Consider the following 16299-nt stretch of genomic DNA (forward strand, 5'->3'; position numbering starts at 1 on the left):
GACAGACCAGGCCCCTCCGTGCCCAACAGTCTTGGGGAGTAATGTGTTTGAAAAAGCACAGAACACACCCCAATGACTTCTATCCCTAAGACACATGAGCCGCCCTCACAAGTGTGTGCACTCACTTCTGTGACCAGCCCAGACTGCTGCCATATACACTACTTGTCCACATTGACACAAAACTGCCAGCTATGATCACTGCAATCCTGAATGGGCAACATCAATAACCCCAAATGCCATTTGGGCCACGTAATATCAAGTTTACATGAAGAAAATAATTACTGATAAATGCTGGAGAAGACGTAGGAAAACTGGAACACTAATGCATTGTTGGTGGAGTTGTGAACTGACCCAATCACTCTGCAGAGCAATTTGGAACTATGCCCAAAGGGCTATAAAAATGTGAGTACCCTTTGACCCAGCAGTATCACTTTTAGGGATGTATTCCAAAGAGATCATTCAAGTGGAAAAAGGACCCGTATGTACAATAAATATGTACCCGTATGCACATTTATAGCAGCTTTCTGTGGTAGCCAAGAACTAGAAATTGAAGGAATGTCCATCAATCAGGGAATGCCTAAACAAGTTGTGATACATGAACGTAATGGAATACTACATTGTGCTATAAGAAATGAGCAGATGGGCTTCATAACACCGAGAGACTTCTATACACTGATGCTGAGCGAGGGGAGCCGAAGCAGGAGAACAGTGTACACAATGACAGACACCCTGCGTCTGTTAGGACTGACTTTGATCTCAGCAATGCAACACTGGAGAACAACTCCAAAGGGCCGCCCACACCCACAGAAAGATTTATGGGGTCTGAATGCAGACTCAAGTCAATTACTCTCTCTCAATTTTGTGTTTTGTTCCTTCTTTCTCACTGTTCACTCCATTGGTTATAATTCTTCTTTACAACCTGACTAATGTTTAATGTGAAGGTATTTTCAGAACTTTTATCGGATCACATGCCACCATGGGGGTGGAGGGGGAGGAAATCTGAAACTCAAGGGATTGTGGAACTGAATGTTGTAAATTAAAAGTAAATGAATAGGGGCGGCCAGGTGGCTCAGAGAGTAAGAGTACCGGCCCCAGTGTCGGGATGACCTGGGGATCGAATCCGGGCTCAGACACTTAGCACCCCCCCCAGAAACACCTGGCCGTGTAACCTTGAGCAAGTTACTTAACTCTGATTGCTTAAAAAAAAAAAAAAAGTAAATAATTATCACTACACCAAGAGAACAAGACATGATCATAATTCTTTTTTTTCTTTTTAGAGGGGGGAAGGCAGGAATATTGGGGTTAAGTGACTTGCCCAAGGTCATAGGCCTAGCAAGGGTCTGAGGCTGGATTTCAACACAGGTCCTCCTGACTCCAGGGCCAGTGCTCTATTCGCTGTGCTACCTAGCCGCTCTGATCATAATTCTTTAAACAACTATCACAAGTACAGAAACAAAGCCTTCAGGAATGAAGGATGATAAACAAGAACAAAGAGAAAGTTAAAAAAGGAAACTCTACCTGAGAGTTCAAGTTTGCTCCAGGAAGCCCAAGTGCAGCAAGGGCAGGGTCCAGAGCAGGGGCCCCCAAAGCAGCCAGAGGAACAGCACCAATCTGCAGAGGAGAAAAGGAAGGTGTCTGACTTCAACACACACACAACAAACACGCAGACAAATCTCAGCACCCCAAGTGTGTCAAGAGTCAGTTACAGTGAGGTGAAGAGTACAAATTTTACCCAAATCCATTACTGGAAGACATCTGTACTCAATGTTGAAATGTAAAAACTACAATTGAGATTATGCAACAGAAAATGAGGATTAAATTCTAATCAAGAAGTCGTTTCTCAAAATAATGTGGTTTCTATCTAGTTATCAAGAGGTTCACACTCAAGCTGATTTCCCCACAAGTTGTATACATTCTCTTAGCTCAAAATTTTCTTAATTTTTGCAAATCAATAGTTTTGTCATTTTTATTGTGGACTTACTTGGATATCCCTCAACTCAAAGAGCCCTACCAAGAATCTTTATTGTAACTACCAAACATCTTTGAAAACCAACCCCTCCCCTCCAAATCCCAGGACCACAAGTCAAAATACTTGGATCAGGGAGATGGGTGCGTCCTGTGCCCCCCCACCCAAAGTAAAGACAACTCTCTTTACTTGATAATTTGTAAAACAGCAAGTGTAACAGCTTTGTGGGGCTTTTTGGCAAAAATATTGTGGGAAAAAAAAATATTTAACAAAAATTTCTGGTGATCGCTACAGGCTTGAAATAGAAAACTTTTTTATAAGGACACTTCAACAGCACAGTTTTCTGAGGTTTGATACAGCTTAATCCGAAGATTATAAATTTTGATGCCTTTTGCAATTCATTCAACTCTACCCTCCTCTGACTAAAAACATCTGACAGACAACATGGGATTACGGAGAGCTGGCCTCAAGACCTACAGTCCTGCTTTTGATACACACAAGGCTGGGGAACCAAAATCACAGACATAACAAGTAATGCTCTTCACAGTAGGGGAGCACAGCCCCATTGTTGTGGTTGGTGACAGCTTCTGCAAAGGGACCACCCGTCCAACATTTGCCAAGAACCCAAGTGTAGAGACACCATCCACTGGAAAGGATACAAATAGCGTGATGGCCACTGACGGTAGCAGCAACCTCAAGGGTGGCAGGTGCCAGCACTGAAGGGCGGCAGCCGCTCTGCAGCAGAGCTACTTGCCCTGGGAAGGGGCATTTTCTCACCTTAAATTCCCTACACTACTGAAATCACAAGTCCAGTCATAATAAATAACTATATAGTGTAATGTCCTTATTCTCCCTGCCTCTCAGGACAGAGGCATTTTATTATGTTTTCTGGGGCTTAAAAACAACTTTCTGTATTACTATAACAACCTTTTTACCTTCACTATCAGTTTAGTTTCATTCATCAACAGGCAATTAGGCCAATGACCTCAGCTCTAACAGCCCCCCATCTCTATCCCTGAACAACACCATCCTTTTTTAGTTTTGCAGCTACTCAGAGGTCCAGTGCCTTTCAGTGATCTTTATATTTACGTTGCTATAGTTACTATTATCTTCTGGGAAATTTCTTAAAAAAAAAAAAAAATTGAAATTGAATTTTATTTTTTCTATCAACCCAAATTTGCCTTCCTCCCCACCTCAACTGAAAAATAAACAACTCCTTGTAACAAATGTGAATAAATGAACAAAACAAATTCCCCAACTGGCCATGTCGTGTGTGTATCAATCTCGCACCAAATCGCTCCCCAATATGGAGTGGCAGTGTTTACTCCACTGTATCAGTCCATCTAAACCTCAGGATGGTTTTTCCTCCTGAATCCCTTTTTGTGATCCTCTTCTGCCCAACAACATTCCACTCATTTCCTTTCTAATTTGTTCGTCCATGCCCCCAATTCAATGGAAATTTACTTTGTTTCAATTTAAGGTGACATGAAAGGCACAGAGTTCATTTCCCCCCTGACTTTCTTGGTGTCTGTTGTGGGATCACTAGGTCAATCAGAAATAAATGCAAATGTTGAGCCATTTCTTGGTTCCAATTTCCCCTGCACTGAAACACTGAATGGTATGACGGCAAAGCCTTCATCATTTTAGTAAGCATCTCTCACTCATTTGTAGACTTTTCTCATCTGGTTGCTGATAGTTTGAATTCTTTAAAGAATAGCATAATTCTGTGGTTTGTGCTGACTAGCTTTATGTCTTGCAGAGAGAATGGAACTATAATTTCACTGGTTTAGGGAACTGCCACGTGAACAAACGTCTATAAGGCAGCATATTCTCTGACATGTGAGGGGCAGGCAGGCAGTTGAAGTAACTGGCTCAGGGCAGTCTGAGTTACAGGAGCTAACCAAGTCTTTTTGGTTCTGTGGTTCACTGTAATTCTTGTATTTGATGGAAATATTCTGTCTTTGATTTTAAATTTATAAAAACTCTTAATTTTAGATAGTAAAAATTGTTTCATTTGAGCATTTTTGATCTTTTTATCCTTTGTTAAGAATGTTATCACTAGGGGTGGCTACGTAGCACAGTGAGTAGAGCACCGGCCCTGGAGTCAGGAGGACCTGAGTTCAAATCCGGCCTCCGACACTTAACACAAAAACTAGCCATGTGACCTTGGGCAAGTTACTTAACCCCAACTGCCCTCCAAAAAAGCAAAAAAATAAAAAATAAAATAAAATAAAAATTCTCTGACTAGTCAACAAACAGTTGTGTGAAAGCTACCTCAACTTTTTTCTCAACTGTCATGTGACCTTGTACATGTCGCATCCCCATTGTGAACCTATTATAGCGGAAGAGTTCAGGTGGTTGAAACCTCACTTCTGCCAAAGTGTTTCCCAGTTTTCCCAGCAGGCTTTGTCTCCACTCCCGACTTCCTTCAATTCTTGGGCTTAGCAAACACAAGTTTGTTTCTTGCTCATCCACCTGTGTCATCACTGTACATTTTTAAAAACCTGCATCAAACCATTCTAACACCGGCTGTTTTAAAATCTGGTTTAAAGCACAGCAATGTTCCCATTTCCCATGAGATTCGAGACCATTCGTATTTCAAATGGATTGTGTCTAGTTCTAAAGAACTCCCCAGAGAACTGTTACAAATGCCCGAATCAATAAGCAAATTCAGGTAGTTTTGTGATGCTACCACAATAAGCAATGAATTTTTACAGTTATTAAAGTCTCTCTCTTTTTTTTTCCCTATAAAGTGATTCAGAGTTGTAGTAACAGAAACCAGACATATGTCCCAGCAGGTTAATTTTCAGACAGTTCAATTATTTAGAATATAATTTCTTTTCATTTCTTAATTCTAGACATAGAAATGCTGGTGATTTTCCTGGACTAATCTGATATTCTAACTTCACCCAAGTTTTCAACCTTAGTTTTAGTCTATTCCCTGATTGTCTGGGGTCATCTAAGTATCCCATCACGACAGCTATAAATGGATAATTCTGACTTCTTGTAGTTTACGATGCACATAAGCTTTTGCTTTTTTTGTTTTCTTTGTATTATGTCAAAGAGTGGTTTGAGAAAAAGAAGAAAATGATGACTTTTTAAACGAGTGTACGGATTTTCTTTTAAGTCTATGCAGCACAGCACTGACATTATTGTATTGTGTAATATAGTTAAGAACCCCTAGATTTGAATTACAGCTACAAATTCAGCTTTGAATTACAGGCTACAGGATTTTAAGTTCAATCAAATTGTTACCATAACAATTACACTCAGGAAAGTCCTAACTCTTAATTCACCCAAGCCTGAGACCCGGCAGCAGCCACTTCTATAGCAATAAGCATGGCCAAATGTTCAGTGCCAACTGGCCTAGTTTACATGTACTAACTAACTTCAGTGAGTGCTTTGTTTTTCAGGGATGGGAGGCTGCAAAAATCATCTTTAGGATGCCAGACACCTGGAATTTTGTTTCTGCAAAGTTGTATGTGATGCAATTAGATTTGAAAACATTTCTAGACAGCACAAATGAAAAATGATCAAGCAAGCATACACATGCAGAAAGCACTCTAAGTGAATGAAGGACTCGTGATTCTCACCACCTGCACTGCCATGAAGTCATGCTGACAAAACCCTTCCCCAGTATCATCCACATTTTCTCAGAACTGACAAGGAGCAGTACCTGGGTAAGGGGGTTGGGGGTTGGCAGAAGTCCACCACCAGGCAGAAGGCCTGCCACTGCATTAGCTGGTGCCAACAGAGACAAAGCCTTAGTCTCATCAGGAATAACTCCTGCAGAGAGATAGCCATGCATTAGAATACATTCTTTTTTAAGACAGAAAACACACAAAAACACCCAGAAAATGTCTCCCTGATACACCACCTGAGTTTGTTGAAAGTACTTATGTTGGCTAAAATATAAAGCTTGAATTCTATTAATATTTATCACTAATTTTATGTCAGAATGAAACTTCAATGTGTGAAAAATTGACTTCCTTTTTCTCTACAAATGGTTAAGTTTCTAGAGTAAAAAAAAAATAGCACAATACACACTACTTTTTTGTTAACACTGCCAAGATGTCATCACCTGTACTCGATTTTTAAGTCATGAACCAAAGGTAAGCAAGCACAGTCGGCTGTCCAGGGTGTGCTCTCAACTTTCAAAAGCTGTTTTATGAACACGACTCGTGTCGGCTGCTTCACTATAAAGCACACAGAAAAATCAAGATACACAAGACAAAAAAGGGTGATTTAGGGGTTAATAATATGGCACAGTTCACTATGATCTTTTTTACACCTACCATACAAATTTTGTCAAAATTAAAGAGAAGAAAGGTATGTAAGGAAATTTTCTGTTGAATCAAGCGTAGGGCTTTTGCTGACTCAAGTGACTCTGAATGGCTCTGCAGATCTCTGATCTTCACTGAGTGCGGGAAGGGCATAGACTTTGGCACATTCCTTACCTGCGCAGTGAAATGCTTTATGTTCCCACATGTGCCATGCTAACTGCACCAAAAAATGTTGCTACATATTGCCAGTTAAAAAGCAAACTTTGGCCCAAACTCTGGAAGCCACAAAGACAAGTATGTCCATTTTAAATGCCTAGTCTATGTAATTCAGCATAAATATTAATAAGGGTCCTACAATAAGACACATACTCATGTAGACAATTTTAATCCTATCCAACAGCAAAAGCCCTATACAGATAGATGGATTAATCTGTTAATGTGCCCAAGCCCCCAAAATGAGAGTTCAATAATACAATTTAACTACATATTTGCAAATACCAGTAGTATTTCTGTAATACATATTAAGAAACTGCATCTCATCATAAAACATACAATATGTACAGGGCACTTAAGAGAAACTGGATAAGCTGCAGAAGAAAACTGTTGGGTGGTATTTTCAGCAGGGCCTGGTATATAGTTCAGGCTGAACCAGGGAAAAGAACTGTAAAACACAACAACAAAAAAGAAAAACCACTGTTAAATAAAGGTAATGGTTCCTTCCACCTATACTGAGAGTGCCGATAACATAAACAAATGTATATACACAGCACTGTTATCGTTTGTGTCAGAGCTGTCATCAGTTCAGATACCGAGAGTTATGGAGAGGGGGGGAGAAGATCATTTGGATAGTGGGCACTAATTAATGCATCAATATATTAACATACCTACAGAGATTAAGGGATAATTTTGCATGCAAAATTATGTCTCAGAAAGAGGATATATAAAATATCAACATCTCTATCTCAAATTAGTGCAACTGCAACATTTCTGGAAATCTAAATCCTCTTGAACTTATTGTGAGACACCTAATAGAAGATCTGCATCCATTAAAAAAAAATCATGCATCCGATCCTCTGATTTAAAAAAAAAAACTATTTAAAAATAAAACTACAATTTGAAAATAGCAATGAGGCCCCTCACCAGTTAATTTTCATGCGTCAAGTGTTTTTTTTTTACTGCTGCTTTGATAGAACCATGAAATACTGCATGAATGTGTAGAAATGAAAGAAAAAGAAACAGACAAAAGAAACAAACATTAACCAAGGAACCTAAATAATCCCCAAATCCATTAATACTAAGAGTTCCTTCCAAATCTGACTGCATCACAATGTTATCAATTTAAAGCTATGCTTCCCATAGACTCTGTGTGTACAATTCTAACACACTGAGCAAGAGCCAACACTAAAGGCTTAAGAACTAAAAATGGAGGGGAAGTGTGAGAGAGGGAAGGAGTATTTGTGCAGTGAGACACCTGGGGCCAGGCAACATTAATACCGCACATCATAAGAGAAATACACCAAGAATAGGTTTTTGAAATGGAAAAAAAAACACCCATAATCCAGTAAGACTAAAAAAAATTTCACTTTCAAAAACTTATCTAAAATGTGAGTGTTCTCTTTTAAACTATACATGAAAAGCTGCTATCTTATGGTATGCTCTATTTTATTCAGCATCTGGAAAAACTTGGTAGAAGGCTTATCCAACAAAAGATTCCTTTTTCTAGAAAAGCCTCACTCACATGTCCTTACAAATTATTTGATGGGCATTTGCCCCAAAGCCCGGTCACCAAGACCCACCAATCAGGCTTGTGTTCTGGGTTTCTTTGGGTGCCAGGTTTCTTCTCTAACAGGGACGATGACAAAAAGGAAATAGCTTAACCAACATACACTGCCCCGGGGAAGCTTGTTCAGAACCAGGCTCTTACTCTTTAGTACTGAGATGGAGATACCATTAGAGCATGCTTTCTCCAGGAGCAGAAAATCAAAGTGATTTCTTCAGAAAAAGAAAATCAATCTCTCCAAGTTTTCTGGACTACGTATCTTGAAACCCAATTATCAGGCACGGTACAAATTTTCAGGTTGATACCGAGAGATATATGGTATTAAGAAACTAGTTGTCCTGACCAGTTCATAAAAGAAAAAAATGGCAGAATTTAAAATGCCTGCCCGATAAATGCAGCAATTATACATATTTACCTAAATTCCAGTAATTCTATATTTCACTGATTTTTCATAACCGTGTGCTACATTTATAGAGAAACAAATCAAGTAAATGTACATTTGGACTAAAGTCTGCCTTAAGTTTCATAAAGTGGCTGTAAAAGTGCTATCTCGTCCCACTGTTAAGATCCACCCACCCCACTTTTGTCCTGTCCAATTACTTTAACAGCCTAAAATGTAAAAAGAGAGAAAATGTGGTTAACATTTGGTGACACCAGGAAAACGCCTGGGGGGCTTGAGCGGGGCTTGCTGGCCTTTAGTTATGTCTAGAATCCCCTGTAGCGGCAGAGGACCCGCTGTTTTTCAGTCATCTGGAAGGGCTTTGCATTTGCCTTCTCCACTACAAAAATCACACACACAAATAACAGAGAGAAGAGTTTATTATTTAGTGAAATTCTATGAAGTATAGCAAGGCTGAACAAGACAACTTGGAATAAAATAAAATGCCCAGTGCCCCTCTGGCACCTAACCTAAAGGAATTTTTGGTTTTTCACACAAACCACAATCATTCAACCCTTGGTATACTGGAATCTACAATTTGGTAAATTTAATTCGAAATATCAATAAAAGGAAATAATGACTCCTGTTCTCATGTGTTATTAAAGTGGAATTCCAAGTCATGCATTTTTAAAAGGCATCTATATGAAGGTACATATGTCAGACTACTGATTTTTTAAGGGCCTTTTTTAAGGGTGGGGGAAGAGGGGTTAAACTCAACACCAATTAAGACAATTGCTTACTAAACGTCTTTTAGGAAATGGAGTTAAGGACAGTTATTTCATTTTTACTAATAAAAACAGCTAAACATGGAAAATTGGAACTGATTCTAATTTTTAGAATTAAGAGTGACTAAAAATTGGCCATAATGTAAGTAAAAACTATGGACCACAGTATACCAAGGGTCTCCAAATGTTAATTGCTTAGATTTTTAACATGCTCCTATTACTCACTCTACAAAACTAGACTGAGGTAGACGGTCACCAAGAGGTTGGCCACATAGGCAGTGAAACAAAGCACAAACCTTCTGCATAGGGAACGACTATCAAAGCTCTGTCAACGAACACAGTGTTTGTCAGGTGCTGCGCCACAACTGCTGAGTCTGGATCATGGAACTTTACAAAACAGACACGTGAGGATACTGGCAAAGGCGAGTCACTAAAAAAAAAAAAAAAAAGAGAAAGAGAGAGAGAGGGAGACAACAGAGAAAAGAGATTAACTACCAGAGCACTACTTTATTACAAAAAAAAAAATCACAATTGGGGGCCAGAAGTCAAAGGTTTCCAAATACTGTTCATAACCTAGAACACTAAATTCATAACACAGCATTTCCAGAAGAATTAGCACCGATCTACTTTATGATTTAACAAACCAAGTCATTAAATCTTCCAAAACTTACTATGTATTTACTAAAATTTTAGTTAATACATATTAATAACCAATATAATATAGAATGCATAAACAAGCTTCAAATGAAATGCCCAATTTCCAACACCCCAAATCATGCTCCAAATAGTTGGGATAGTCAGTAAATGAACATTCCAAGAAAACTGGATGCCTGATAGAGAATTAATTCCCTTGTCTGCATCCTCTAAGGCTTCACATACCTGCCCCACTCTTCGGTATAAACTCTTGACCACAATGATAACAAAATAAATTTATAATCAACTATTTAACGTAAGAGCAAATATCACAGAGGTTTCTGGGAAAGGTGGAGGATGGAAGAAAAGTGAAAAGTTTTGCTCATCAATCTGACTTTGGTAAAATTCAGAGAGAGTGGCTTCTTTTCCTCTAGTGAGCTATTTCAAATTTACAGAGGGTACTCACGAGCTTTACTTTTGACTTTCAAGCCAAGAGAGCACAAAAGCCTCAAATGATTCCAACTTAATCACATTTATACTCTCAAGAATTCTGAGGTTTTATCAGATACGTTTAAAGAAGGTGACAGAAAGTGAGTGCTCCATACTCAAACATGACAGTGCGGTGCACTGTTATCTAAGCAACATAAATAAGAGTCAATTCTAAACTTTCTAGCTATGCTTTGTTCTATGAAATGGTTTAAAAAAATAAAGAAATTCTAAACCTTAGAACTGATGGGGAAATCAAGATCCCTCAGCCATTAGACATTCTGCATTGTCTCCCTCTGTTGCATAGATTTAATAAGTCAGAAACAAAATATCCAAGGTATTCAATTTATACTATGCTTGCAGATAATTCAGTAGGTATCAATGATTGTACAAAATGTTTCTGTGAGGCTGCTCTTTTGATTCCAATTCTATCTAAGTACAATTTGAGAGTCTTCATATATTTACAAAAATGCTGGGTCACTAGATGCTTTCATCCTTTTTTGGGTAGAAAGCAGAATCTAGAAAGGAAAGATACTAATCAATGGTCAGTAAATCTCTTTGAAGGTTGTATATAGTCAAAGAACCTGGGTAGGAGAAGGGACTGGACTTGAGACTGTGCTGGTATATGGAAGGAAGTGCCTTTACTGGCACCTTCACAGACAGAAGACAAGTCGGGAGAACTGTCAAGGGGCAGGAAGAATTTACCTGACCAGAGTTAAGAGTACATAAGCATTAGTGGTGGGATTTAAACTTAGGTTTTCAAGCTAGCTTTCTACTTCAGTAGAATTCCTCTGAATTATTTTCATATTTATGCTTAATGAAACTGACCTATAAAAATTATGTTCAAATGAAATTAGTGACCTATAGCTTCTAAAATTATGATTGCTAACAGTTTTCATCTTAGGATACACTTAGGATTCCCTTTTCCTAGTGAACAGGACTCTCTTCCTAAGAAAGATTCACAGAACTCTGAAGCACCTTTTAAGGATAACCTCTGTAGCCAGAAGGCAGGTAGATGTAGAAGCACAAGAAGTCATGCATGCTGAGGAAGTCACATCATCGTTCTGAGCCTGAGGATAACAGATCTGGATTTCCAAGGGACCTTAAGAGATCACGTGGCCAAAACCAGCCATTTCAGAGGTAAGGAAACAGACAAGAGAGATAAAGGAATTTGTCCAAGCGAACTCAGATCCTACACTGCCAGAGCTGGCATGTGAGTCCTGTGATAGTAAATCTAGGTCTCTTTCCACCATATCAGAGTGGTAGGTTCCCCACTCCAAAATGTAAAATATTCTAAAGTCTAAAGCTATTTTAAGGAATTATCTTCATGCTATCCAAGTTAAAAAATACCATTACTTTACCAAAGTCCTCCACCTGTAGTTAATGATTACAAGAAAAGAAATCCATAAGTGCATATTTAAGGACAAGGTAAAAATAATTTCTTACTTGTATTAAAACCCTTAAGAATTCAATATAAAATAAATGATAGTCAATTGTAAATGTATTCTACTCTAAGAGATGATCTAAAAATGTGCTGGTGCTGAAGGTGATAACAAGCAGCCTGAACTGTATTAAAATGTAATTAGGCAATATTTAATAAAATAAATAAAATCAAAATACAGAGTTATATTTTAAACTAAGTCAATACATGGCTGGCAGGGATCCCCAGGTATGAATTAGGGGCCCTGATTCTATTACAGTTTGACATGACTGATCTATGTGGAACAGAAATACAACAGGATGCTCCTAATTTCAAGAATTCATTTACGTTTTTACAAAAGAATTATGTCACTTATCAGACTATGATAGAAAATATGATCACTGTTAAGTATCACACAGGAAAAGGAAATCTGATTGTTTAATCTATGGGAGGGGAATATTCCCTAAGGAAAAACGTGTGCTAAAGCAGAACAGAGCAGGGTAACAATCTGCACACTTTTCCACTGCTTTCAAGTCCCTATTCTAGGGTAGCATAAAGGGGCAATAATTTCCAGGGTTGTAATAGAGAACTCTGAAGCCCATTATCAACTTGCACCTGAAACACTTAGGTGTCCTCTTTCCCCCTTCATCACAGTTTTTATGACCTAAGAGCTGACCACCAGGCCGAGAAAGCTACTTTCAGTTTTGTTGCATTTACTCAACTCAAAGGGTGAGTTGCTTAGTCTCTCTCAGAAATACAACCTAAATGACTTGTTTTCTGGCTAAATGATAGCACTCCAATTTGAGCTGTAAAAGAACTGAATGCCATACCTGCAGATGGCTAGATGAACTAGGAATGTTTAGCTTGGAGAACAGAGGAAAACAAAACATGTGTCTGAGAGAGAGAGGAAGACAAGGAGATAGAGACCTATGGTTTGACAGTCAAGAGCTGGACTTTGAGTGTTTTAAGGATTGTCTAGTGGAAGAGGGATTTTTTTTTAAATTGGCATCAAGCATCAGAACTAAGAAAACTGAGTATTTTCAAAGACTGCAGGTCTTGGGAACCAGGGTAGTTGAGTTAAAAAAAAAATGCTGTGTCTGGTCCTTTTACTATCATTTGTAACCATGGATAAGTCGCCTGAACTCTGTGCCTCAGTTACTCCATCTGTAAAATGAAGTAAAATACCACATACACAACACCTGTACTTCAAATGTTTGCATCTAAGGCCCCAATCAAATATCTGCAAAGCTCAAAGGGCTATAAATGAGTTTATATTGTTAAAGGAAAGATTTTCGCTCATTTATCTGAGTAGTTCTCCATCCAGAACTCAAGGCACACAGTGTTATTTGTGTTGGCACAAAAGAAAAATGTAACAAGGTTTCCTGTCTAAAAAACTGAATGCAGAGTCAAATCACAGTGCTCGATACTGCCAGGGGCATGCTTTTTTTTTTCTCTGAATCAGGAAGAGAATGATCTCAGAACTTCAACTGAGTCACCATCATCTAAAAACAAGAACTGAAAACAAATGGGAAAAGTAGCTGGTGAAGGGGGAAAACTCAAAACTATCTGGTAAGCAAGAGAAATCAGAATCTGTTTAGTAAACAAGAATCATTTCACAGACATCACTAGTGTTTACCATGAACAAAGCACTAGGCTTTTTTTTTTAAACACACTTTGGAATTTCTAACAAATTCAATGCTGGTGCATATACTCTGGATTTCCCAGCTGCACAATTCTCTAGTATAACATCCCATTGGAACAAAAGGTGTGTGCCATGGTGTAAACAGCAACAAAGACCCCACAATTTTCTTAGAAAAGCTGCATTCATCAAGGTTGAACATTGCTCTTCAGGGATATTATCCAAAACAGAAGTAAAGACAAGGTGTTTACTTTTTGCCTTTTCCAGAGACCAGTGTTTTCATGCTGAGTGTGACTTGTGCTATTATTTCATTGTCAATCACACTAATAAACATTCTAATTATTTCCAGAAAGTGGCCTCAACCCCTCAAGGAATGTCTTTTTTTTTTTTTTTTTCCTTTTTGGGGGGGGGGTAGGGGGGTAGAAGGCAGGGCAATTGGGGTTAAGTGACTTGCCCAAGGTCTGAGTATTAAGTGTCTGAGGCTAGATTTGAACTCAGGTCCTCCTGGCTCCAGGGCTGGTGCTCTATTCACTGCGCCCCGTAGCTGCCCTGGAATGTCACTTTTTAAAAAGGCTACTATCAATGTTGACTATAAGCAGAATGACCATCAAAGTCTCTCTGAAAAAATAATTTAAATATTTTTCACTATTCAGATCAGCATCAGCCGTCATCTCATCATATAAAGAGAAGATCAACCCCTGAGGGGCTTTGCTCTTCTAACTCATCTAGACCACAGGTTCTCTAAGTGGGTTGAGATAAGGTCCCTGAAGCCTGGAGGGCCCCAGGTCAGAAATATCTGGTGTTATCTCACCAGTGCACAGTGAAAATGCCCCAGAGACAGGGAATGAAAGCTTTCCTCGTAACATTTGTAACACGCAGTTGATATCTTGTCTACAGATTTATACTCCTGCCTTACAAATGGACAAATCAGGCTGGACTTTTTGTTTTGCTTGTATTCATCTAGTATCAGCACCAACTAATCATTTCAGGATATGTCAGAGTGCTGAACTACTGCGTAACTCCTTTGAATCTCATGGTTAATCCTGGGACAACTATGTTGCTATCTGCATTAAAGGTATCAAAGCAATGGTGGGTAAAAGTGCTGATGCCTTAGATGGAAGCCAGGTGGAGACAAGAAACTTTATCAGCAGTCACTGTCTTCCTCTCAGACACAAGCTCCCAGTAAAAACAACCCATCCGTTTCATTTAAGTCCTTGAGGAAAAATAAAATTACTAAATTGTTTAATCTTGACACCCCCTCCCCCATGCACACCTTCTTAATTCTCCTAGAGCACAGCTGGTGTGTACTCAAGTATGAGCGGTGTGCCTGGAGGAAAAGCAGTGGGGGTTTAGAAATTAAAATGTGGTTATTAGGCCTTGGGTAGGATGCAGTATACTCGGGAGTCATAGTTTCACAAATGAACAGTGTGAGCATTGTCACTTTAAGGAAAGAAAAGGGACATTTTTGTTGCCTATGATAAAATTAAAGTTTTCAAGAGAAAATTAGAATTTTGGAAAATCTGCATTTTCCATGAGTTTGACAGCTTTACAACAGTATACTTTTCTGATGGGATTGGTGGTGATATTAACAAATGCAAATTTTCAATTACGTAATGAAATGCTCGCCAGTTTTTTCCAAATGACTGATATGTGAAATATTACAAGTTATTTCTTTTTTTTAAGCAATCAGGGTTAAGTGACACGGCCAGTTATTTCTGGGTGCGGTGCTGAGCGTCCGAGCCCCGGATTCGATCTCCAGGTCGTCCCGACACTGGAGCCGGTGCTCTGACTCGCTGAGCCACCAGGCCGCCCCTAGAATATTACAAGTGTGATGGTGTAAAAGGTGCATTCAAAGTACAAGACATGCGAATGGATTAAAAGAATTTATATTGGTCTTAGACTCCACATGGCGACTAAGCTCTAAGAAACTATGGGCAGTTGAGCTTTAGTGCAGCATTAGGAGAATACCCTCCACAGTGATCAGAAAGTCATTAAACGCCCCTCATCTGAAGGAGACCACGCACGGAAATAGACCCAACACGGAAACAAGCAGGAGAATCCAGGCACTCACTTCCTGGGGCTTCGCATCACTTCAGTAAACTAACGCGCCCCCGAAACCACAGCCCGGACGGACAGACAGACGGCGGCGGCGCCCCGCCCGCCCCCCCAACGGCTACTCACTCGGGCGGGAAGAGGCGCAGCTCGTCGATCTTGCCCAGGAAGCCGAAGAGGGTCCGCATCTGCTCCGAGCTGGCGCTCGGGGACACGTTCGTCACCTGGATGACCTCGGTGCCGCCGCCGCCGCCGCCGCTCGGCCCCGGGCCCGGGCCCACGGCGCTGGGGACGACGGCGGGCGTGCTCATGGCGCTCTCGGGCCTCGCTCGCTCCTGCTTTAACACATCAAACACACAACAAACAGTGAGAGGAGGGAGGGGAAGGGGGGAGGAGCCGGGGCCGCCGCCGCCGCCGCCGTCCGCGCCCGGGGGACGAGGAGAGCGAGGGGCGGGCGGGCCCGAGGGCGGACGCGGAGAGCAGGGAGGCCCGGGCAGGCACGGAACAAACGGCCGCCCCCTCCGCTCGGGCTGGGCCGCGGCGTCCCACAATGCCCCGAGCCGGCGCATGCGCGTCCAGCGCGCGCGGCGCGTCGGCGGCGCGTCGGCGGCGTCATCGCAGTGACGTCACCGGGAAAGGGCTCAGGGCCTAGGAGGGCCGAGGCCTCCGGGCAGGGCTAGTCCCACCCAACGGGGCTCCCCGGGACTCGCGGCAGGAAGCCTTGTCTGCCTCGGTGTCCCCGTCGGCCAGATCGGGGTGACGGAGGCGCTGGCTGAAATACCCCCCCCCCCCCCCCTCACCCCTCGGATCAAGCAGCCCCGTCCCCAGAAGGAGCGGACCCCAACCCTGTGTGGGTGGGGGCGGTCGTGGCCGCGG

The 16299-nt window shown here is 40.8% G+C and overlaps 1 protein-coding gene across 7 annotated transcripts in view; it reads right to left on the reverse strand.

Annotated features, from left to right (window-relative positions):
* The window catches only part of LOC138164865 (serine/arginine-rich splicing factor 11), a 38489-nt gene that overhangs the window by 11887 nt on the left and 10303 nt on the right, over positions 1–16299 (reverse strand). For 3 of the 7 annotated variants that reach the window (XM_069092791.1, XM_069092787.1, XM_069092789.1), the window contains 4 exons: positions 15553–15761; positions 9490–9623; positions 5643–5752; positions 1519–1611 (listed from right to left, as the gene is read on the reverse strand). The exons of 1 other annotated variant lie outside the window; for it this stretch is intronic. In XM_069092791.1, coding sequence (XP_068948892.1) covers positions 1519–1611; positions 5643–5752; positions 9490–9623; positions 15553–15734 — 519 coding nt within the window. In that variant the 5' untranslated portion in view covers positions 15735–15761. The remainder of the gene's footprint in view (positions 1–1518; positions 1612–5642; positions 5753–9489; positions 9624–15552; positions 15762–16299) is intronic. 3 more of the 7 variants (XM_069092790.1, XM_069092788.1, XM_069092793.1) reach the window with 2 other exon arrangements.

Source organism: Petaurus breviceps, unplaced genomic scaffold (assembly GCF_028583685.1).
Source record: "Petaurus breviceps papuanus isolate PSGF00001 unplaced genomic scaffold, PetGlider_PUasm1.0 207, whole genome shotgun sequence".
Taxonomy (NCBI): Eukaryota; Metazoa; Chordata; class Mammalia; order Diprotodontia; family Petauridae; genus Petaurus; species Petaurus breviceps.